Raw genomic sequence first — 26,407 nt, forward strand, 5'->3', positions numbered from 1 at the left:
ATTTTCTTCTTCATAGCCATTTCCTCTACTTTTTTACTAAAGTCTTCTGTTGAAAATTTGTAGATGTATCTTTGCTGAATGCGAAATTAATTGTATGTCATCTTGACATTTTACTTCACAGCTGATTTTGGGGGGATTGGATCGGTTGATTTCTCAAAGTATGTAATTTATTTTGAAAAATTTCAAGCGTTTGCTTTTATGAACTGGATGCTTAGTTTTCAAGTAATGAATTAATTTTGATGGCTTCATGCTTTCACCAGAGAGGACTTGAAAGCAAAAAATGTACTGCGGCTTTCCATCCAGTGAGGTAAAACCGTAATTTAAATAACCGTCATTGTATAACATTGTCTTTTTACCGATCGATTCACTGGATGTAGATGGCTCACTTCATTTTTTTCATAAATCTATCCATTTTGGATACAAATCTAATTGAAAAAAAAAAGAAAAACAGTTACACCATTTGACCACACTAAAAAAACTCAATTATTATTATCTTAAATGAAATTAAACTTTTAAAAACTTAAATAAAGACATCAAATACACACTTTGTTTTCAAAACTAAACTGACATTCTGTAATCCCTTACACCTCTTTTTATACTCCTGAGAGCATGATGTGTTTAAACGTACCGTATATGCATGTTTGAACATGACACTTACAGCAAATATTATGCAAGCAGACCACATTACAAGGAGCATGTACACATCAATTTGGAATCTGTAAATTGCTCATGTTTGTACACTTCATACATGCATGTTCATACTCATCGCTATCAATGCAGCTAAATAATTTTAACTAGGTTTCATGCGGTTCGGATTGGTTGTTGTGAAACATTCATTATATATTGTTTTTACTTTTTGGGGTTCTGGAGCTAAAAGGCTGAAAATCACCGCTGTATTTTATGATGGACTGCAAACTCATACACAGCCTAATTCTTTTAGTTCATGTACTTTGAGAAATTTTGTGGTTTAGCTGGTTTTTTTTTTTTGGTTCTTTAATGAGAAATCTTATTTAAATAAATAGTTTGTCATTTTGATAACAATTATTTATTAAGGACTATTTTAACAAATTAAAAAGTAATATAATTTATATATAAATAACATTTCTCAGTTAAAGTTTATCTTAAAAGTACAGCAAATAGTTTTATTCATTTATGAATAAAATTACAAACTATCATAATAAGTCTTAATACATTTTTCTGATCATTGTTTTTTATTGTAAAATTGATTTGCTTACTATTTAAGATGATGAAAATTCTATGAATATTATATTATAAGAAACTCATCTGTTTATTTATTAAGCAGTCTGTACTATAATAATCATAATTTGGATCTAATTATAGAATATAATTTTATGGACATTATTTACTACCATTAAGTTAGTGAAATGAGGTAATTTGTCCAGTCATGAATCATCGGCACAGTTTTTACTTTATAATAAAAATATAAATTAAATCAACATCTTAAAGTTACATATGAATGAAATGAACCCGGTGATGGTGTTACTCCATCAATACCTATCGTTGATGGTGGTTTTTCTCCAGGTGGAACTCTGAATTCAAAATTTTGTAGAAGTGTTGCCGTGAATAGAAAGACATTTGATTTTGCTAATGTTTCACCCGTACATCGGTGTTTACCTGTAAAAAAAAACCAAGTATATTACATGATGTTAGCTATTGCTTAAAAAATAATCCCTATGACAAATTTTTTATATAAATCAAACTTATACAATAAAAAGCTTACTGTGTTCACGTGAAAGTACAGCTGATAAATAAATGTAAGTTAATCATGGAAAAAATTGTTAGTTGATGTTTTTGAATGAGTGAAGGCATAAATGTCAATTCTGATTACAATTTTGTCATGAAAAAACATAACATAAATTTTAAAAAAAAGCATAAAAAAATACATGTGTAACAAGAAAATCACATTTTGCATTGTGAAATGTGATTTTCCTAAACACAAATAAATATATATACATATTTAATTTATACCTTTAGATTTTTGCGTCTGGGGATGGTTGAAAAATATTGCATAAAATATACATTCATGTGAAGAATTAATTGTCCACACTGGACAGCCTTGAAGATCTAAAAAGAGCAACAAAAGCAGTACAGAACCGTGGCAAAATCCTGTTGAACATGGTTGGCTAATTTTTGGACAGGGTCCGGCACATAAATCTGACGATTTTGTAGTAATTGTTATGTTGGCACCACTGTCAATGAGAAGGCGGGAGTGTTGTACATCGACAGTTCTATTCGTGATATTTCAGTAGCCAGTATGACGTGGTCGGGTGAACAACAAGCGTTTGTGATCGAAGCCTATTATAAAAATAACGACTCGGTTATTGTAACACAGAGTTTATTTCGCAGACATTTAAATTTAAATCGACACGCGTCTGTTCCTAGTAGGAATACGATATTGTAGGTGAAGAATTTTAGGAACACATCGTCTGCTTTAAAAATGAAACCGACAGGACGAAAACTGGCTGTGAGAACGCCTGAAAACATTAACGCTGTAAGGTTAGCTGTTACGCGGTCTCCACGAGGTTCAGCAGCGAGATGCTGCTGCGCTAGCCATTTCTGATCGACGCTTACGACGAATTCTTCATGTTGACCTGAAATTTCATACATATAGATGATATTAGCGCAGCAACTTAATGCAAATGATCGGGCGTCTCGCAAAGCAGCTTGCGAGGTCATCCTCGAAAATGTCCACCAGAATGCCGTTATTCTTTTAAGTGACGAGGCGCATTTTCATCTGTCAGGATTTGTGAATAAACAAAATTACCGTTATTGGGCTTCGCATAATTCACGGCAAATTCGTAAAAAACCACGTCACAGTCGATATGTTACAGTGCGGTGTGCGGTTTCAAAGTTCGACATAATCGGCTCATGTTTTTTTGAGGAGTTAGATCGCAGAGTAACAGTAACATCTCATCGATACGTAAACATGTTGAATGCATTTCTGCGATCGAAACCGAATGACTTTCAAGGACGTGAAATTTGGTTTCAACAGAATGGTGCCACCGCCCGTACGGCGACAATCGCAATGGATGTTCTGCGAGAAACCTTTCCTGGACGTTTGATTTCCCGATTTGGCGACATTCCTTGGCCAGAGCGTTCACCTGATCTGGCTGTTTGTGATTTTTCTCTATGGGGGTATCTCAAACATAAAGTCTTGAGTAGTCGACCACAGTCAATCGCAGAACTCAAGGAGGCCATTCAACGAGAAATTGAAGTGTTTCCACAAGTGATGATTGAGCGAGCAATGTCAAATTTTAGAATGAGGTTAAGTGAGTGTGTAAGGAGTAATGGAAAACATTTGGAAGACATAATATTAAAATAAAAAAATCAATCTTAGTAATTCACTATAAATTGCAAAAATTGATCTTAATTTGTTATGTTAAACGTTTTAATAGTACGAAACACAGTTTAATTATTATCCCTCAAAAATCGTCAGGTTTATATGCCGGACCCTGTATAATGCACTTTTGTCTAATGCACTGTTTCTAAATAAAATTTGAATTTTTGTAAATTTTCTTTGTTTTATTCAACTTATCTTACACCATTTTGTTCAAAGTTAAATTCCCTACAAGTTTTGTTCATAAGTTTTATCTGTTTATTACCCATTTAAGTTATTGTACTTAAACAAAAAGACAGGGTTTTCACCCCTGATTTAAAAAACTACTGCATATTTTTCAGTTCAAAAACTGTAAGAAATCAGTCACTAATTCTGCTCCCTAATTAACATCCTAAAAATTTCAGTATGACCTCATTTCACCGAGGTAGTTGAAATCTGAGCGAAATCTTTCACCAGCAATAACTTACAAACAAAGAATTTTAGGATATATGAACTTTATCCATTATTTTCACAAGTAGAATAGGTTATGAAAGTCCTGGGAGAACTTTGTGATTCACCTTTTTACGTAATTCCAGAAAGACCTTCTGGAAACGCACTTAAGTTTTTACTTACATCCCTCAACGGAGCCAAAATTAAACTGATTTTAAATTATGAAATAAGTAAATTTAATAGTATTTATTTAATTATCACTTTGCTATTTATTAAAAATTAAACATTTCTTACCAAATCCAAACGGAAGAAATCTGTCTGGAACATTAAGTTCATCCTTAATGAATCTTTCTGGACGAAATTATGATGGATCACCCCAAAACTCTTGATCAAACAGAATTGATGAAATATTTGCAACAACCATTGTATCCTAACAAGAATTTAAAAAAACAATTACTTTTTTTGAATGCGACTTGTAACCTCAATAAGTCATGTCTGTAGTTCTACTTTTGTTTTATTGTAATTTATTACATACATATATCCTATTGCTAAATTCTTATGTTAAAAAAGTCAGATAATTATCTTTTTAAGAACTTTTGAAACTTAACTGCATTTATATGACTTTGTTAATTATTATTTAATATGAATAATATTTTCAGACAAAAGTAGGAATAAGTTTTACCCCTAATCCTGAAAACACTCATATGTTAGCCTACATTATACGGTCGCTGATTTGCTATGGTCTATACTGATACTTGTCTGTAAAATCTACCAGTATACGTATAAATATTTCAAACTCCAGATGTATTTTTTATCATCTGAATGATCTCAACTTTAAAAAAAGGATGAGATAGGAATGAGAATGAAGACAGGAATTGATGATATTAAAATTCAACTGACAAATTTTTTTGATCTAGAAATTCAAATCGGCAGTTTTTATTTACATTTCATTCGTAAAAAATAAAGAAAAAAAGAGAAATTAATTACTTTTTCCTAATTGTTTGCTGCCAAGAAAATGTGAATCGGCCCCTTTGTAACCTCAGTGTTTAATTTTCATCGGTGACATTAACATAATTTGCATTCAAAAATGAATGAATATACTCATATTAAAGTAAGGTAAAGACTTGCTTATCTTGGTGTGATTACTTAATTTCTTACAAACAACAGTAGATCAGTTTAAGTAACTATGTATAATAGATATTCTAAATATTATTTAAATAAATAATTATAAAAAGTAAAAGTTTGTTTTTTATCATCGGTTGTTTAATTGTAATTTTTTTTTTTAATAATGCAATTTTATTTTACTATTTTTGATCATTTGGATATATGTTAATCGATATTTGGTGGCAGAGTTTTATTACAAGGATATTCAAAAATTTCTTTATAGATATGACAAGTGCCTTAATTTGGATAGCAATTATTTAGAAAAGTAGTTATAGGATGTAATAGATTATGTTTTTTTAATAACGATTCAGAAGTTACTTTCCAAATAGCCTCTGTAATCTTTTGATAATTTATAAATCAGTTATTCACACTAGAACTACCATTGAGAAAAATTAAACTAGAAGAGTACAGAGACCAACAGTAACATTATGGTTGTTGTGTTTTAAGAGTTTTACTTGAAGTGACATAATAGAAAATAATAAATAAATAATTCAGTCATTAAGAAATGCATTAAGTGATGCATAATAAACTACAGATCGGTAAAAATAAATACCGATCTCTTTTTATTTGATCAGCTAAGAATTAGATTCTTACCGATTGAAAACAATATCTAATTCAAGATTTGTAACTAAACCGATCAGAAATTTCAATTATGATTAAATTACTTTTCTCTATTAAAGCATAAAGAATATTAAAAGTAATTTCAACATTATTTTGAAGAAAAGGTGAAATCAAGGAATTACTTTCAACAGATAAAACATAATTTAACGTTATTTACGTATGAATATTCCAGAAGTCTCCAGATATTCCATGCGGCTTTCTGGATTGACTATATATTGGACCTAAATATATACTAGCTCCCCATCACAGCTTTGCCCGTGCTATTTGGTTACTTGCATTTTCCGTAGCAGTCACTCGCTTTGTTTTATGTTTTTTAATCAAGTAACTGGAGGCAGATGGAGCCAGTCACACACACAGTAATGGTGGCAGTGGTAGTGTCAGTTGAGCCACAGTGCCGTATACCTTTCCACTCCTTAAAAAAATTGGAGTTAAAAAAACCCCAAAATAGTTTTTAAATATTTATCTGAAGAGTATCTGCTTGCCAAAATCTACTAAATATTTAATTTACTATAATAGGGATTGGGAAAATTTACAAGCATTGTACAATTTTTTTTTTAATCTTTCTTCATCCCCTTTCAAGGTCAATTATCAAAAATCTAGAAATTGATTTATTGATATGAAGATTACGCTCACTAAAAATCAGGTTGATTTCTTCATTTGTTACCAAGAAATTAAAAAAATGCAAAAATCCATTTTAATCCTTGAAACTTGGGAATTTTAAAAAATTTAGAAGTTGCTTTTTAGATATTCATAATCATTCAGTTCAAACCCCGCTCGCACATTGATAGACACTCGGTTCACAATTCATTAAAGTTAGTGCTTCAAGCACCAAATCACTATTACATATGTATATTTTTTTTCAAAGATGAAATATATTTAAAAATCTTCTCAGTTATACCACGAAACACGGGTAAAAATTTGGTTGTGATTGATCAGGTAGTTTTTTTGTTTATCCCGAACAAACAAAATCCTCTTTTTCTTTATATAATATATGAAATTTCTGAATATATTTCTGAAATATATGAATTTTCTTTAGATATATATATATATGTTAAACTTAACAAATTTGCTTAAGTAAAGTTTTCTTTAAATCTAATACCTCCTTCATTAAAACCTAAAATTAAAAGAAAATTTTCAAAAAACTTTACTGCATTTTATTTTTTGCCTTCAGATATGCAAAACAAGCTTATTTTGTAATGATGTACTTGTTTTCTAAGTATTAAAAGATGAAATAGCAATTTTGTTATCCTTAAACCGTATAAAAATCTTTCCTTTTTTTAGATTATATTAAAAAATAGTCTTATTTCTAATTTATTATTATTGCAGTGATTCAGTAGTAATAACATGTGAAAAATAGGTAAATAAAAATCATATATATTTTTGCATCTGATCATTGGCTGATGGTAATAAAATTTGATGTTTTCATAAACGTATTTGTTAGCGCAAACTTTTCCAAACTGCAGCATAACTAGCATTACAGTTATAATTCATATTTTACATTTTTGAAAACAAAATTTCATTATTCAGTTTGTGATCAGAAATAAAGTTTTAATTCTTTGTATATATATATATATATATATATATATATATATATACATTATATATTACTGTTAAAACATTAATCAAAGTAAAATAATACAAAATCATGAATATTTTTTAATTTTAGTTTGAAAGTGCCTAAGGACTGACAGACATCTCTTTAATGATAAGTTTTGAAAATTTAATCTATTTATTTTCATAAAGAAGTTTTTAAATTTACTATAGTACACTAATATTTAAGATAAAAGTTACAAAAATGTTACCTGAGTTTGAGCAAGCTTTCGCTTTATGCAAAGATTTTTTTTGGAAAAGTTAAAATGATCAAAGATGAAAACTAGCTCAGCGTTAGGTAAAGTTTTATAACTTTTTCCGTAAATAGCCATTAACTGTGTTTTAATTTTAATTTTTTTTTTTTTTTTTGTCTTCAGTCATTTGACTTGTTTGATGCAGCTCTCCAAGATTCCCTATCTAGTGCTAGTCGTTTCATTTCAGTATACCCTCTACATCCTACATCCCCAACAATTTGTTTTACATACTCCAAACGTGGCCTGCCTACACAATTTTTCCCTTCTACCTGTCCTTCCAATATTAAAGCGACTATTCCAGGATGCCTTAGTATGTGGCCTATAAGTCTGTCTCTTCTTTTAACTATATTTTTCCAAACGCTACTTTCTTCATCTATTTGCCGCAATACCTCTTCATTTGTCACTTTATCCACCCATCTGATTTTTAACATTCTCCTATAGCACCACATTTCAAAAGCTTCTAATCTTTTCTTCTCAGATACTCCGATCGTCCAAGTTTCACTTCCATATAAAGCGACACTCCAAACATACACTTTCAAAAATCTTTTCCTGACATTTAAATTAATTTTTGATGTAAACAAATTATATTTCTTACTGAAGGCTCGTTTAGCTTGTGCTATTCGGCATTTTATATCGCTCCTGCTTCGTCCATCTTTAGTAATTTTACTTCCCAAATAACAAAATTCTTCTACCTCCGTAATCTTTTCTCCTCCTATTTTCACATTCAGCGGTCCATCTTTGTTATTTCTACTACATTTCATTACTTTTGTTTTGTTCTTGTTTATTTTCACGCGATAGTTTTTGCGTAGGACTTCATCTATGCCGTTCATTGTTTCTTCTAAATCCTTTTTACTCTCGGCTAGAATTACTATATCATCAGCAAATCGTAGCATCTTTATCTTTTTACCTTGTACTGTTACTCCGAATCTAAATTGTTCTTTAACATCATTAACTGCTAGTTCCATGTAAAGATTAAAAAGTAACGGCGATAGGGAACATCCTTGTCGGACTCCCTTTCTTATTAGGGCTTCTTTCTTATGTTCTTCAATTGTTATTGTTGCTGTTTGGTTCCTGTACATGTTAGCAATTGTTCTTCTATCTCTGTATTTGAACCCTAATTTTTTTAAAATGCTGAAAATTTTATTCCAGTCTACGTTACCGAAAGCCTTTTCTAGGTCTATAAACGCCAAGTATGTCGGTTTGTTTTTCTTTAATCTTCCTTCTACTATTAATCTGAGGCCTAAAATTGCTTCCCTTGTCCCTATACTTTTCCTGAAACCAAATCGGTCTTCTCCTAACACTTCTTCCACTCTCCTCTCAATTCTTCTGTATAAAATTCTAGTTAAGATTTTTGATGCATGACTAGTTAAACTAATTGTTCTGTATTCTTCACATTTATCTGCCCCTGCTTTCTTTGGTATCATAACTATAACACTTTTTTTGAAGTCTGATGGAAATTCCCCATTTTCATAAATATTACACACCAGTTTGTATAATCTATCAATCGCTTCCTCACCTGCACTGCGCAGTAATTCTACAGGTATTCCGTCTATTCCAGGAGCCTTTCTGCCATTTAAATCTTTTAATGCTCTCTTAAATTCAGATCTCAGTATTGTTTCTCCCATTTCATCCTCCTCAACTTCCTCTTCTTCCTCTATAACACCATTTTCTAATTCATTTCCTCCGTATAACTCTTCAATATATTCCACCCATCTATCGACTTTACCTTTCGTATTATATATTGGTGTACCATCTTTGTTTAACACATTATTAGATTTTAATTTATGTACCCCAAAATTTTCCTTAACTTTCCTGTATGCTCCGTCTATTTTACCAATGTTCATTTCTCTTTCCACTTCTGAACCACTTCATTTCTCTTTCCACTTCTTTTCTTTAATCCACTCTTCTTTCAACAGTTTGCACTTCCTGTTTATAGCATTTCTTAATTTCCGATAGTTCCTTTTACTTTCTTCATCGCTAGCATTCTTATATTTTCTACGTTCATCCATCAGCTGCAATATATCGTCTGAAACCCAAGGTTTTCTACCGGTTCTCTTTATTCCGCATAAGTTTGCTTCTGCTGATTTAAGAATTTCCTTTTTAACATTCTCCCATTCTTCTTCTACATTTTCTACCTTATCTTTTTTACTCAGACCTCTTGCGATGTCCTCCTCAAAAATCTTCTTTACCTCCTCTTCCTCAAGCTTCTCTAAATTCCACCGATTCATCTAACACCTTTTCTTCAGGTTTTTAAACCCCAATCTACATTTCATTATCACCAAATTATGGTCGCTATCAATGTCTGCTCCAGGGTAAGTTTTGCAGTCAACAAGTTGATTTCTAAATCTTTGCTTAACCATGATATAATCTATCTGATACCTTGCAGTATCGCCTGGCTTTTTCCAAGTGTATATTCTTCTATTATGATTTTTAAATTGGTTTTGATTTGGTATTGATTTTTAAATTTACTAAATTTTAATTTAGTAAAAATAAATTTAAAACATAATATTTGTATTAATTACTTTTGGTATATTATAACCCATTAGAGTTGTATCTCTAAGTGCCCTATGTGGAATTGCCATTGCTCTTCCCATGAACAACCGCAGTAACTCCAGTACAATGGCTTCTAAATACGGCATACTGTAATCAAAACATGTACATTTAATATTTTTGTAGCTTGATATATAAGTATATAGTGCAAGAAATTAAGTTGGCAAAAACAATTTTTTTGTTATTGTATTTGTCCAAATTCCCCTCTGTACTAATATCTCAAAGACAAAAGTATAAAAACCGTTTACCACCAAGAGTACAGAATTCGATAATGCGTCTTACCTTATGCTTATTTTTTTTTTTAATAGTGCTTTCAGGGGTTACCCTCATCATCAGTTAAAATTTTTCTTCCAAATCACATATTAAATTCAAGCCATTAAAATTATAATATATAAAAATATATAGTCGTAAATATTAAACAATATAAAATTAAAAAATTTAAATTTTTTGTTCTGTGGCTAGCCACACATACTGTACTGTATTGAAGTTATTTGAATTATATAAATGCGCTTCTATCTAAGGCGGTTTTGATAAAAAAGTCATTATCAAATTCTCTTTGTACATTAATCAAATTAAACTTTCGTCTATACATGTATATATAATATTTTTCCAAAATATTTATTTTTCTATTATTATTATCACACCTTTTACAATTTCGACTGTAACTAAATTTGTATCTGAATCGGTGATTGAACGTTTATTGATTATTAAATGGTTTACAAGATTGGAGAACCTTAACTTGATTTTACAATATCTATAATGTTCTGCAAACCTTACCTTAAAAGATCTACTAGTTCTTCCGATATAAATTTTGTTACAATCATTGCATGTTATTTTATAGATACCACACAAATATTAGGATCATTATCATCATTATGCGTTTTTAAATGTTTCTTTTATATGGTTGTGTGTTCTGTAAGCTATTTTATATTTTTTATCGTCCATTTTTCGCCGGTACTCGTGGGACCACAATTTCAGTTCCAGTAATAAATACAATGATGGTTGGTGGTCCATCTGAAAAAACTACCAAATGTAGTCTTGTGAAGAGTCCTCGGTTAGCTTTGTCTGACGAGGATAAAAGTCCTACTGAAGAGAACCGCAAATCATTAGACTTGAATTCTAAAAATATTAGATTCGTTGTTCTCCAAAATAGTCAGGAAGGTGGCTCCCTCCAAAAGGTTTCACCTTTCTTAATAAACAAAACTATAACAGGTACAAGTGGTTCCCCGAAGAATATCAAGAAATTACGTGACGGATCGATTTTGATCGAAACATTCAACGATGAACAGAGTCGATCTGTCTTACGTCTCCGTAATATGGATGGTGTAAATATCAGTGCAGAATGCCACAAAACGTTAAATACGAGCCGGGGAGTAATTTTTTGTCGAGACCTTTTAGATATAGATATCACTGAAGTAGCTGATGAGCTTCGCCCCCAAGATGTTGAAGTGAAGCGTATAATGAAACGGCAGAGCGGAACAGAAGAACCGACACCGTCTCTTATACTGACATTCAACCTCCCTGTTCCACCACAGAAGATTAAAGCGGGTTACCTCTCGGTTCGGGTACGACCATTCATACCCGACCCACGGCGATGTTTCAGATGCCAAGGATATGGTCGCATTACAACATTTTGCTCGAAAACGGAGATCTGTGCTCGATCTGTTAAAGAAGGTCACAATGACACTAACTGCGAAGAAGGTAAAAAATGTGCGAACTGCAGTGGTTCACATACAGCCCGCTCCCGAGATTGCCAAACCTTTAAAGAAGAAAAGGCAATTCCCAAAATCTGTACTTAGCAGAAGCTATCTTTCCCGGCTGCACGCAGAGAATATAAAAAGATAAATAATTCACGGAACCTGGTTAAACCAGATGTATCTTTTGTCACCGCTGCATCGAAACAAACTCCTACAAATATTAGTAATCAGCAGTGCGGATCCTGCACAGTGAACTTAGAAAACTTGTTCAGATGCTTTCTGATCAAGTAGCTTCACTTACAGCCACTATTTCAGAGCTGACAAAGATGAATAAAAAGTCTCTCGTTGCAGTTAGTGAATCCAACAGTGCGATCCATACGAAAGTCCCTGTTTCCAAAGTCTTACCGGTACGGGTAGGGACTATCACGGCTGGCAGTAAGCCACCACCTAATAAGCTCCCCGTAAAGGGAACCCACACAACCATCCCCTCTGGGATGTCAACTGCGGCATCCCATTCAAATAAATCTCCACCATCACCTCACATACTGGAGGATATAGTTAAGGAACCACCCGACCCCAGGGTATCGGAGTTCTTTAAAATAAAAAATACAAAAAATAAAAACCGAATCACGTACAACTAATTTTTATATAGTTTCCTAAATTTATTTATTTTATTTTTTTATTATTTATTTATTTTTTTTACCCTTATGAACATTATTCAGTGGAATGTTAGAGGTCTTCCGTTCCGCATTGAAGATCTTCTACAACATGACCCAATAACACTCAGAGGATACTTCTGTGAGAGATACGACTGTCTAATTGACAGTAGGGAGAGTGGTGGAGTAGCAATTTTCATGAAGAATGGGGTGTCAGCTACAAGAATTCAACTAACCACTGTCATTCCTGCTATTGCAGTAAAGGTCTCTATTCCCTTCAAATTGCATATCTGCAATCTGTATCTCTCACCGAACACTGAGTTCAGTGCTTTAGATGTCTCAAATCTTCTCACACAAATACCATCTCCATCGTTAATAGTAGGAGACTTCAATGCCCATCATATTTCCTGGGGCTCAACCTTCTGCTCCACTCGAGGAAATATGATAAACAGATTGAGACAAGATTTTGACCTTTGCCTACTGAATAATGGATCACACACATTCATGTCCTTATCATCTGGTACTGTATCTAACACCGATCTCTCCATATGCTCACCGTTTACTCCCTCGTCTTAATCGATCTGTTTGTGATGATTTTCACGGCAGTGATTACAGACCAATTATTAATGGTTTCGGTGTAGACCGCGAGGTTAAAAAAAGGCCACGGAGATGGATTGTTGAAAAGGCGGATTGGAATGGATAACATAAAGCCTTCCAATCACAGTATGACGATGTTGCGAACATCCTTGACTAATGTTCCTCTTTTACGTCCATGATACTTGAGAATGCCAACAGATATATAACCCCACAAACATCGGGTAATCCTAGACGTCCTTTCGTTTCATGGTGGAACGATGATTGCAAATATGCTATTCGGAATCGACGGCAGGCACTACGCAAATTTAATCCTAGCCCTACAGCTGAACATCTAAATTTATATCGCAGAGCTAGAGCGGTATGCCGTCGAGTAATCTTGAACGCTAAGAGTTCATGGACGAAATATGTGAGCACTATCTCACGCACTGCTCCCACGTCTACTGTGTGGAGATAAATCCGTGCAATTTTCGGATCACCGAAACAATCTATTTTCGGTCTTATTGATGAAGGAGAAGTCCTTTCATCATCTTCGGCTGTGGCAAATACTTTAGCAAAATCTTTCCGCTCGGTGTCTCTCACTATCATATAACTATTTTCAAAGGTACAAGATACAGATAGAAGTATTATCGTTAAACGTTGGTGAATTAAACACCCCATTCGTGTTTAAGGAATTGTTACACGCACTTAAAAACTCACTTGACACTTCCCCTGGACCGGACAACATTCGCCTTGCCATGCTTTCACACCTTCCTAATTCCGCACTACAACATCTTTTGAATATTTACAACGGTTTAGAACAAGCCTTCCCACCCGGCTGGTCAGAAGCATTTATTATATCGGTACTAAAACCTGGTAAAGACAAAACCAACCCCTCAGGCTACCGCCCTATCTCTTTAAAAAGCGTTTTGTGTAAAATAATGGAGAGAATGGTAAACTGCAGGCTTACATGGTACTTGGAGAGACATGGCTTTCTATCTCCAGAACAGTGTGGTTTCCGACAAGGACGATCTTCCATTGACCATTTAGTGTCAATGGAAACGGCCATTCAAAACGCTTTCCTAAACCGCCAGCACTTCGTCACAATCTTCTCCGATATAAAAAAGGCGTACGACACGGCCTGGCGACGTGGTATTCTTAACACCCTCAAAGAATGGGGAATCAAGGACAATATGCTTGCCTTTATCCGAGAATTCTTAAATCACCGAACGTTTCGTGTTCGTGTAGACGATTCGCTCTCCGGTAGTGTCATCTTGGAGAATGGAGTGCCTCAAGGTAGTATAAGTGCCACCTTATTTTCTGTAGCCATAAGCAGTATTACCAATTGTGTACAGGCTCCTGTCTCATATTCTCTATTTGTTGACGATTTTGCTATTTACATTGAGAGCCGTTCAACACCCACGGCAGAGAGACTACTACAGAACACTATATCTCACCTTGAAGCTTGGTCCAGCATTACTGGTTTCACATTTTCATCCGATAAAACAAAATGTGTAGTCTTTTCTCGGTTACGAAACCCTTCTATTCCGCAAGTTTTTCTGAACGGAGAGATTACGGTTGTGTCGCCTACTCTTCAGCTCGTCAAACCGTGCTTAAAATGCTGGATGGTGTACATCATGCTTTCCTTCGGCTTGCCACAGGCGCGTTTAGGTCAAGTCCTGTCGCAAGCTTACTTGTAGACTGTGGTGAACTATCACTTTGGGATAGACGAGACCGGCTTTTATTATATTATTTTGCTCGTCTCAAAGAACAGCCAAATCACCCGGCTTTTGACAGTCTTTAGAAATCCTAATTTAGGAAAGTATGAGGACCATCCACGTTGCACTGCACCTGTAGGTGTCCGTACCCGACGTCTGCTGCAGCATATAAATGTTGACACACCGTCATTCTTTCTAACGTATCCTTGCGCATATCCTCCGTGGGGAAAAACCTTATAAATTTTACTTTTGACCTTACCACATACAATATACAATCAACACTACCTATTGTTTTCCAGCAAATTTTTCAGTGTGTTCTCTCCAAGATGAACCCAGACGCGGTGGTATACACTGATGGATCGAAACAAAACGATACAGTTGGGTGTGCATTTGTTGTTAATGAGAGAACTTATATGTTTGGTCTACCCGGTATTACGAGTGTGTTTACCGCTGAACTATACGCTATAAATAAGGCTCTAAACATCATTAACCCTAAATATAGAAAAATTCTTATTTGCAGTGACTCGTGTAGCGCTCTCCAAGCCTTAAAAAACTTTTATTCCAAACATCCTATCGTCATTGAAATTTATAACGCAATCGCCGAGTTGAATAATCGCAACACAGAATTAAGTTTTTGCCGGGTCCCTAGCCACGTAGGGATTCCAGGTAATGAACATGCAGATTCCGCTGCCAAAGACGCATGCAATCAACCTCCTTTCACCATCCGAGTTGCTAATTCTGATTTTACTAATTATATAAAACAATCTCTAAGATCAAAGTGGCAAGGTGACTGGACGGCTATCGTAGATAATAAACTCCGGCAGATTAAGGATTCTGTGTTGCCATAGGACTCCTCATGTAGAAAATCTCGGCGTGAGGAAGTAGTCCTCTGTCGATTGCGGATAGGACACACGAGTGCCTGATGACAAGAGGACACGCACCCCTACGCGCACGATGCAACTGCCGCATGACTGTGCGCCATATACTCGTGGATTGCATATGTTATACGACGTTGCATCGTAAATTTAAACTTCCCAGAAACATCCGTGGTGTCTTGTGTAACGATAATAAAATTTTGAATCAGATGTTTCTGTTTTTGCGTAGTGCTGGGTTAATACAAAAAATCTAATATAAAAATTTAATTTTTGTGGTTCTGTGTTCTGATTTTGTTATCCGAGTAGGGAGCCTTTTACACTCCCTATCTGAATTTGTCAAATTTTATATAGTTTTTTTTTAATATTTTAAAAACTTCGTCTGTGATATTAGTTGTAAAATTTTAGTGATATTAGTTGTAAGTCTGTAAATATAATAGTTTTAAGTTTTATTTCACTTAGTTAATTTTTGCTTTTAACTTAGTTTTAATTTTTTATTATTAATTTGTATTTGTATTAGTTTTATAACCTAGTTTTAAGTTTTACGTTAGTGTTTTTCAGCTTTTTTCTTTTTCTTTTTTTTCTTTTAGTCTTTTTGTTATCCGAGAATGGGCATTTTGCACCCATCTCGGACCTTGTTAAATTATATTTACTTTTGTTTTTATTTTCGTTTTTACCGGTGATATTAGTTTTAAGTTTTACTATCTATCCGTTAGATTAGTTTTTAATTTCTTTTATTTTTTTTTTCAACAAAAAAAATCCGGGCGATGATAACGCATAGACGTTTTCATCGCCCGGATTACTTTTGGAAAAAGTGATCCAATTTGATGATATATCTGTACTTGGTGAAAATCCGGGCATTCTTATCACTTTATCTACTCCAAAGGATGTCATTTGGAAGCAATGGAATGGAATGCAAAGTTGGCAGGAGTCTATTACTCCCTACTTTATCGAAGAACCTGGACAGAGTCCCTTGCTGCTAGATCATTCTAATCGGGCTTGTTTTTAAAAGGGTTATTTTTTTTAATCTCGGATCTAATTTTTCAAGTTTTGTCTATTATTATTTTAGTGAATTTAAGACGGATTTAATTGCATTCCAATCCGTTGTTAAACCAGCGTTATCGAACCCATTTCATGGGCCGACCGCGAAAGGCTAGGCTTATAAAGCCTGTCCTCCCGACGTAATTCCCCTTCAGACCGTCCACTGAAGTCCTTTCGGTGCTAACTCTTTAATAGGCTAGCAGGAATACGCCACAACGGGGCACTAGCTATAAGGAGGGAGCAATGCGTCCCCTTTTCCGGAGGAGTCGCAATTGCTGGGATATTTTGTCTTACTGTAAGTTTTTTTTTAAATTTAGACCGCGTTTTTGTTTTATGCGCGACTTACCGTGTTTGACGTCTTCAAACTATATAACTCGCGAAAACTTTTCACTCGCGACCCCGGAAACGCGTCTGACGCACTATTCCGTTTATGGCTCATGCGATATGGAGGCCCCTAAGCCTGGTTTGTCGATTTTCGGCTACCGCACCGCACCATCACGGTGGTTCGTCCAGTACGGCGTGAGGCCGCTTCCTTACAACTGTCGGAGTTGGGTCCTCTCGGCAGATGTCCCGAAGATGACTGTGTTCGGACACAGCCGCTCTCCCGAACAGTCTACGCGCCTGCGCCACCCCCACCTCGGACACGGATTGAAATCTCGCATCAGATCGGAGAGTGGCGTTCCTGACGAACCACGGAGCTCCAAAGATCGTCCGCAACGCGATGTTTTGGACGGCCTCGATCTTCTTTTGAAGCGAGGAGCTCAACACTGCCCCCCATGCCGGGTAAGCATATGTTAGAATCGGCAGTACGTACAGCCGAAAAATGAGGAGCTTAGTTGCCAGTGGGTACGGGCTGGCACTGTTCAGCACCGGGTATAGCGAGGCTCTGGCGGCCTTAGCCCTCCGGGTCGCATAATTTACATGTTCGCCGAAGGTAAGCCGCCTGTCCAACACCACCCCCAGGTACTTAACTGTTTTCTCAAAAGGGATTTTCTCCCCTGAGATTTCCAGCTCTCTGGTCGGTTTTCGTGTCTTGCATGTGAACATCACGGCCACCGATTTTTCACCGTTGACCCTGATTCTCCACCCCCTTCCGACAGCGGCATATCGTTCACGTACAAAGTGTACAAGAACGGGGAAAGTACTGCTCCTTGGGGAACCCCAGCGGCTATTTCTCTGGTAGAGGAAATCGTTTCCCCTACGCGCACGACAAAATGTCGGTCTAGCAGATATGACCGCATCAGTCTGACATAGCGGTAGGGGATCGCCGATCGCGCTAGCTTATAAAGCAGCCCGCTATGCCAAACTTTGTCAAAGGCCTTGGCCACATCCAGAAAAACGGCTGCAGTCACCCGTTTCCTGTTCAGGCCTCCGACAAGGTCGTCTATTATTTTTACCAGTTGGAGGGTGGTTGAGTGACCCTCCCTGAACCCAAATTGCTCGGGCCGCACTTCTCCCTCCATGTATCGCCTCAGTTTTTCGAGAAAAATCCTCTCAAACAACTTAGACAATACCGGTAACAGGGAGATTGGCCTATAATTCCGTGGGAAAAGTAAACTTTTCCCCGGTTTGGGTAAACATACGACTTTGGCCGTTTTCCAACAATTCGGGAAATATCCAACGTACAAAATGGACGTGAATATCACCGAAATTGCTGTAATCACGGAGGCCGGTATGTTCCGGAATGCACGGGCGCTGATCCCGTCGACACCCGGGGCCTTGTCGGGGCTTGTGGCCTTAATGGCTGCGGAAACTTCCGCTTCAGTGACTTGGTCAATCTCTAGAGGGGCGTCCTCCACCTGTGAGAAATAATCTACAAGAAAGGATTCCACCTCGGTTGTGTGCTCGTCGTTCGAGGATGGAGGGGGGTTTGGAGTGAACTGCTCCTCCAAGGTATCGGCGAATACCTCGGCCCTCTCCGCCTCCGAGTATGCAAGAAAACCTCGCTGCCCCACAACCGGATGGCGAGGCTTCTTCCCTTCTCGCAGTCTCCTGTTCAACCTGAACACCGAGGAGATGTCGTCAGAGACCGAGGCGAGGTATTCGTTCCACGAATCCTCTCGATGGCTTGTCAGCAGTTGTTTTACCCTGTCCGTTTGATTATAAAAGGCCCGCTTATCAGCGGGGGACAGGGTGATTCGATATCTCCTCCTCAGTCGTCGTTTCTCCGTTATGGCTTCGGAGATATGAGGAGGGAGGTCGTTTCGAACAACTGCTCGAGTTTTGGCCGATGAGCTGCCTGCCAGGGCCTCGGTCATTGACGACGTGACGCGCCCGACAGTGTCGTCGATTTCCTCCGGGGTGTTCAGGAGCTCAGGATTTACCGGCCTGTACTCCCGCTGGAGGGTCTCGTAGAACCTTTTCCAGTTGACTGACCTTCGGGGTATAGGCGGGGGATCTCGGCCACCCCTGCCTGACCTAGTTCCAACAGGACAGGGGAATGGTCCGAGCTGAGGTCTTCTATCGTTTCAATCATGAATGGGAGGGTACCCCCCTTCATGACTGCGATATCCAGCACGTCAGGCCTAGATCTCCCTGAGCGATGCACGAACGTGGGCACCTCAGGGCCTACGACGACCAAGCGGCGGGCTCTCGCCCTTTCGTACAGCAATCTGCCATTCGGATTTGTATTTGGAAGCAAGAGTTATACTTTCTGATTTTACTTAAAAATTGCTTCTTCTCATCTGTAACACGTAAATTAATAGTTTTCAAAGTCTCCTCTGGTTCAGCAAGTAAAGGAAGTGAAACTTTACCACTGGAACAGCACATTCCAGCAGTTTCATCTTTCCATTTCAAAGCAACGCAATGCTGACATTTTCTATTCGTTGAGCCAATACCAATTAAAGAATTCTTATGGTATTCAAGTGAAGGATCATATTGAAATCCAGAATTATTAAATACAGACCGATTGTTACGCATGAAATTTCGACGGCGCGCGATTTGCATTTCTGCATGAACGATTCTTCTCGCCTGCGATTGTTCTGGAGTTTCTCTCGCTCTTATAGCTGCCTGTTGTACAGCTTGTCTTTCTAAACGAATTTTTGTTTGAATTGGAGTTTCAGCTGCTCTTAAGGTAGCTTGGCGTTCAGCTTGCTCGTCTAACCTTTCTTGTCTCTGAGAAGTTGTTTCACCAGCCCCCAAAGCACATTGTCGCCTCGCTTGTTGTTGTCGTCTTAGTTCTGCGTGAGCGTAAGATTCTTGAGTTCGAGCAACTTTGCCGCCCGGGCCCATGATGAATCCCTGGACAGGTTAGATTTGCGCTTCCGAGGCATTTTAAGAAAAAAAAACAGATTAAAAACTGAAAATAGCGTTAGAAGTAAAACAATAAACAGGCACCTAACCTCAAAAACTGCAAAAGTTTTAGTATTGCTTAGAAGTGACAGAATAATAACAACAAATATAAAAGGATTCGAAACAGCAGAAGCACTATACTCAATTGAATAATGAATTGACCGTCGGTATTACAGTATTGGATCGGCACTTTATTTCATTTACTTACTGGAACGCCAGATGGCGTTGAATTTGGTTAAATTTTTTGTCGGACGATCATATCTACCGATATAAATTTTTTTACCCTCCCGAAAAAATATTGTTTTTTTCTTTTTTTTACTAAAAAGTGTCCTATGTCCTTCGCTTTGACCTTTGAGAATATGTGTGCGAAGTTTCATAATGATCGGTCGAGTAGTTTCTGCGTGATAGCGTAACAAACAAACAAACTCGCATTCACATTTATAATATTAGTAAGGTTAGCCTTTATAATGCAAAAACAAACAATTTTAGTTGGAGGTATAAAATTACTTTTTACTTATTGATTTTAAGTCCCTTTCCAATGTACTGAAATTTTTGTTTTTGAATGTAAAACTAATGTCTCATAATTTGGGATGTATCTAAAGCTAGGCTCTTCAGGACACCTCAGGGTAAATATATATATATATACTGTATAATATGATTAATAGTGCAAATAGGAGGCCAGTTCTCATCTCTGAGATTAGGGAGGCACATTGCTTTACAATTCAAGCCTGTGTGTAGATATATTTCTGACCTCTTTTATTTATTTTCTTCTTTTGGTTGATTACACGTAATTGATCTAACTCTAGCTAATAGTGTATATAAAAAGTAATTTAAATTCTTTAAAAAGTGATACATTTTAATGTTTACTACGTATTATAGCTGAAAATCCACATTCCTTGTCATGTTAAAAATCCTCAGAAACTTTAAGAACGCGTAGAAATTTACATAAGCAGTTTACAGATGATCAAATTGCTGTTGATCAGCAGTGACATAACCAAATTCAGATGAAATTGTTGGTGTACCTGTTAAAATAAATGATGATCCACTAAGAATCAAATTTTGTAGTTCATGGAAAAATGAGAAATTTTTTTAAAAAATTTCTGTCAGTACTAATTCCCTATCCAGTACTGTTTTATATTTTTTGTTAACGGTTAGACTCGAGATGTATAGATTATAATACATTGAGCTCTACAAGGAAAAGAAGAGCAATAGAATGACTATACTTAGCTTTTCAAGAACCCTTCTCATAAATTTCATTAACCATAGAAGTTATTGCTGCAGTATGTTGTCTTGTTATTTACAGCTCTAATTAATATGATACTTTTTTTCTAATAAGCTACTAAGTTTGTAGTTTAATCATCAGAATTTTTATATTTTAAAAACTGATGATGTATTCTAATGATTTTTTTTTAAATTTAAATAAGATTATTTGTAAAACGTTGGAAAGAAATGTTTTATAAAAAAATTATAAATATAATTGAATTACTTTGGTCTGTCACTTAGTAATGGAAGTCTGTCTCTTCCAACCACTCGATCGATTTCTTCATGTGCTTTTTCTTGAATATGTGGATTTAACATTAAGTGTAAAAATCCAAAACCTAATGTCTTGTTAGTTGTTTCTGATCCTGCCATAAAAAGATCCATGCAGATAGCAAGCAGTTGTGGTTCTAGAACAAAGAATGAAAAAAATTTGCTTAATTATCTAGGGTTATTACAAGAATTTTAATATTGTTTATTTACTATAAATGTTCATAAACATATGAATAAGTTATAATAACGACATAGCACTAGAAATATTGTTTCAGTGACAATTCACCTTACTACTTATTTTTGTTCTTACTCATGAACGTTTTTGTAATAATGATTACTATTGTCAGATAAGTTATATTTTTAAAAAAGATTTAAAATTTAAAGTTTTTTTTTTCTTTTTGTAATATAAAGAAGATCATCTGCATCTTTCAGCCATTTTGATAATACTCAAATTTTTGAGTATTTATTCTTTTTTTTTATTAATATTACCTGATTCCTAGAAATAATACCTTGGAAAAAATTATAAAACTATGCAAATAAACTAATTGATGTTTGGAATAATTAAATAGAGAATATGATATTTTATTGTTCCTCCCCTAGTATATATTAAACGAAAATTTTTATTATACAGTTAAGTAACAAGTTATTTTATACCTGTGAAACTTGGTTTTCTTTCTGGTGAATTAAGAATTTGAAGATACACATCCGTTAGATCTTTTGGCTCATTTTTATTAAATGACTTTTTATGATTTTGTAATTCATTCTGTAAATGAAAATAAATAAATAAGTGTTTTAATACATTTTTTTGATATATATAAATTTTTTTGTAATAATATTTAATAATGTATAATGTAAACAACTAACATTTATTTGTTTTAAAACTATGCATCTAATTGGACTGATATTGAAATGCTTAGTGTTATTTACTGGCTGTTCACAGATATTATTGCTAAAAAATACTAGTATGAATGTTATACACTCACCATAATATTTACTACATATTTTTTAATGATCTCAATCGCTCTAGAGACCTCAATAAACTAATACTGTGTTTTACATTAACTGCAGTTATCATTGAAATTATAATGCTACGTGCTGAGTATGTTAAAAGTCATCCCTTTTTTCATGTTGAATAATGTGAAAAACTGTAGTTTATTTAAACAAGGATGCTGTATTTCTATTTATAGCATGCAGAGATTCTTATAAAAAGCATACAGTTGCTTTTATTGTACTGTTATTCATGCCATTAGATAATGAATTAATCATTTTTTGCCACACAAAATATAAAAATTACTGGAACAAAAAAAATTGTTTGATTAATTAGAATTTTGGGGTTTGAAATTTAAAGGTTTATAATGACACTGAATCAAACTGTCTGTTTACTTTGAAGGTCGCTTAGTCATAATATTCATTATTATTTTGCTTAATGTCAAACTTTATGCAGCCAGTGGATTGCAGTTTATATAATTCAGTGGACTGTACTGTATATGTTAGAAAGTGCTCCATAACTGATAGATGGTTTCAGAATTTAAAAAAAATTTTCTGAATCTTTTTAATGCATATTGGTGTGGCTGTGATTTGTTTATATTCATTATTTATTTTAAAATTTTTACCTATTTTTTTAAAAAGAGTGAATCAATCAGTGAATGTGTTGTTACAAATATTTGTGTAAAGTCTGTATTATACGATAATAAATTCTTTTTGATCTTCAGGTAAAATGTATTCTACGTAATCTTCAAGCAGAGTGGGTATCCTAAATAGTTAATTATTTATCGGGTGTTGATACTTTTTTTAGTTTATCACATTAAAAACAGTTAAAATTGAAACAAAATGTAATTTTTTTAATAGTGTCTTGCAGACTTTATGACAAAAACCTTTTGATTAATGTTTGTAGAGGTGAGCAGTTCTACTGTTTCTGCTAAACGAAAACAAACTGTTCCTTGAACAAAAAAAACTGTTCACACAAACTTTTGGGAAAAAAACAGCTTGAATTATTAATCTGTTAATGTTCATGACTCTTTCTTCCATTACATTGTTAAACTGCATGTATTTTGCGTTTAAAAACAACAGTTTCATTTTAATAATTTTCTTAAGGCATTGGTTGTCTCTGGGAAATACCATTTATTATTTTATCACAAGATTAACAGTTTTAAGACCTTTTTATTTTGCACTTTAATATTACGTTATTTTCATATACAAAATTTGTATGGTTTTTGAAACTGTTCAATCTTAGACTTACAGGGTATTTAATATTGATAAAATAGCAATTTGCTGAGCAAATAACCTGTTCTCAGCAAACAGCAAACAGTTTATTCAATTTTATTTTCGTTAACTTAATGTTCATTAGCGTGAGATAATAGCTCTGCTTGTTGAGTTAACATGTTTGCTATGCATTATTACTATCGGGTAGGAAAAAATAGTTTGTACCAAAATGAAACAACAGTTTAGTCAAACCGTTAGATATTTTCCAATACATCACAAAATGTTTGTATAAAATATAGTATTGTGGTAATTCAATATGTAAATTCAGTTATTTGGTCAACGATCCACTGATATGATCGATTAAATTTTTCAATCGATTATAATACAAAGCTAGACAACGCAAAAAAAAAGTCTCGAACCAGGACTAATACAAATATGATAGATGCTAGTTTCCTTCCTCCCTCAGAAGTATGTATTTACATTTAATGTATACTTCATTCATTATTTATATATCAGACAGATAAAAATGAACATATTGCACCGTGCTCTGATAACAATTTAAACATTATTCGTGGCTAGAGGTAAATATAATTTCAACTATTAATTAATTACATAACATATTTATAAAAAAAATATTTACTTACGTTTAAGAACACCCATATGCTCTGATGAATGCTGACAAATTTTTTATAACCTGAGATTTCCGGTGCGATAGTCATAACTACTGGAAATTGGCTAAAAAGGGCACCAACCATGGTAATACTTTTAAATAAGTCATCTAAAAGACATTGTAAGTTTTTCATTTTTTTATCTTCCGGATCGTATCGAAGACCGGCAAACATTTTCCATAACGTATTGATTACAAATATTCCAAACGCTTCATCCATTTCCATAACTATTTTACCATTTCCTTTTTCAACTTTTTTTTTAAATAATGTGACCACCTCTATCACTTCTTCTTCAACAATACCGGACACGGTTCTATGTCCATAACCAAATTCTCTTAAATGTCTAAGAACAAATCGTCTTTGTTCGACCCGTAAATCTTCATCGGTTAATAAAAGTCCTGTAAAAATTTTATTTATTATTGTACGTACAAATTGCAGAATAAAATTATAAAAAATCGAACAAATGAAATATTATATTCTCTGAAGAAGCTACAATTATTAAACGCCTAAACTGCACTTCTCCTTAACTGAACTAAAGAATCCAAGGAATCTCAAGAATTAATTTTTTTGTAAGGTATTGATGGTTAAAATGCTAAAAGTGCTCTTTTCCAGCCGGGTGGAAATGCACCCGATTTTGTTTAACTTTGATGCTGTTAGGGAACTAGGTTTTTAAATATTGTTTTGACCGTTGGCATTTATTATTCAAATCGGTCTTGAAAAATTTTCTGAAACTGAAAAATTAAAATTTTGAATAAATTATTTTTATTTAATAAAGTAAAGATAAAAATTTTATCTTGTATGAAAGTTTTATTTTCTTAGGCATTACAACTCTGTTAAGTATTCTAGTATTGTAGAACCTCCAAGTTATAAGATCTGCAGTTTATTACTTTTTCTTCTTAACAAAGAAATGCTTACTCAAAATCTTATCTACTATACTTTTTTGTTCTGTGTGACTTGCATAAAACTGTAATAAAAAATATATAATTTAATATTAAAATAAAATTGTATCGCTCTTTCTTTCTGTTTAATATAGTTTTATGTACACAAATTCTGAGTTCTGGTTAGTAACAAAGCAGACTTTTAATTAAGATTGTATTAAACAATTTTGTACTTTGTAATATTGGATGCCTAATTTGAAAAAAAACCGTTATTTCTTTTTTTTTGATATTTTTGCAAACAAAATAAAACTTTTTCCAAATTTTTTTTTACGATTTGAATTTAAAAAGCGGTAGGTAAGTTTTCAAAAAAATAAACATGAAATTTAATATTTATTATTTTTTAAACTAAACCGACTAAACAAAACGATAAAGTTTTCACCGCATAACTTTTATTTCTTATTTACATTCAGATCGTTATTCTTCTTCGAATGGAATGATTTCAATTTTTTTTTTCAGAACAAGCCCTTCGGTCACCCTGTTAATAACAGTAAAATGTTCTAGCGTTATAGAAGTTACATTTCAGTTCTTAATAACTAATTTACTGTAAATAAATGATGAACAACCTCTTCGACTTCCCCATGTTCTTACTTCCCAGGAAGGACCTTGAGGACGGCCATCGATATCTTTATCGGTTAACATTTCTTTTACCGCTTGATAGCCGCACGCGATAACTTGTCGATCTCTACCTAGACGCATTCCATCAAGAGGCCCGTATTTTTTTGCTAACGTTGTTGTCGCATGACTAAGGAAACCTCCATTATTTTTAAGATGTTTACGCATTTTATTTAAAGTTAAAGCGCTTCCGATTATCGGTAACCATGATGGACCTTAAACACAGATAAACAAAATAATTCAGTTAAAAAATATATATAATAAATTAAGGAAATTACATACGCGTATAAATAAGTCTTTTATTTGGTTTCATTTTTAGATTTTTATAAATGTTATATAAGTTATACTAATGAGCACAATTACGCAAAAATTTTATGTAAAACAAAAAAAAATAAAAACCAATAAACTATTTGTTAAATTATTTCTTCGTTTAATTGTAATTTGTTTAATTTTCATATTTGAAGCCGAGACAATTACTGAGCAAACAAACTAAATTATTTTAGGATAATTTCAAAATTAAATTTACTAAGAAAAAAAATTTAATTTTTCTAAACAAACCTGGTGGAAAATTTGGCGGTTTCTTTGTATCTAAATAAACAAGTATTCCAAGAATTATCAAAAACAAAACCACTGCTAACCACAT

The 26,407-nt window shown here is 34.2% G+C and overlaps 1 protein-coding gene across 1 annotated transcript; it reads right to left on the reverse strand.

Moving 5' to 3' along the window:
• Positions 1–1,435: 1,435 nt before the first annotated feature.
• LOC142317370 (putative cytochrome P450 303a1) lies at positions 1,436–26,407 on the reverse strand. Its single transcript, XM_075353871.1, is given in 8 exon segments — positions 1,436–1,635; positions 4,082–4,217; positions 9,939–10,056; positions 21,301–21,481; positions 21,999–22,107; positions 24,191–24,612; positions 25,716–25,979; positions 26,323–26,407. Coding segments are annotated over 8 exon segments (1,497 nt in total). The 3' UTR covers positions 1,436–1,453.

This window comes from Lycorma delicatula, chromosome 1 (assembly GCF_047948215.1).
Source record: "Lycorma delicatula isolate Av1 chromosome 1, ASM4794821v1, whole genome shotgun sequence".
Classification (NCBI taxonomy): Eukaryota; Metazoa; Arthropoda; class Insecta; order Hemiptera; family Fulgoridae; genus Lycorma; species Lycorma delicatula.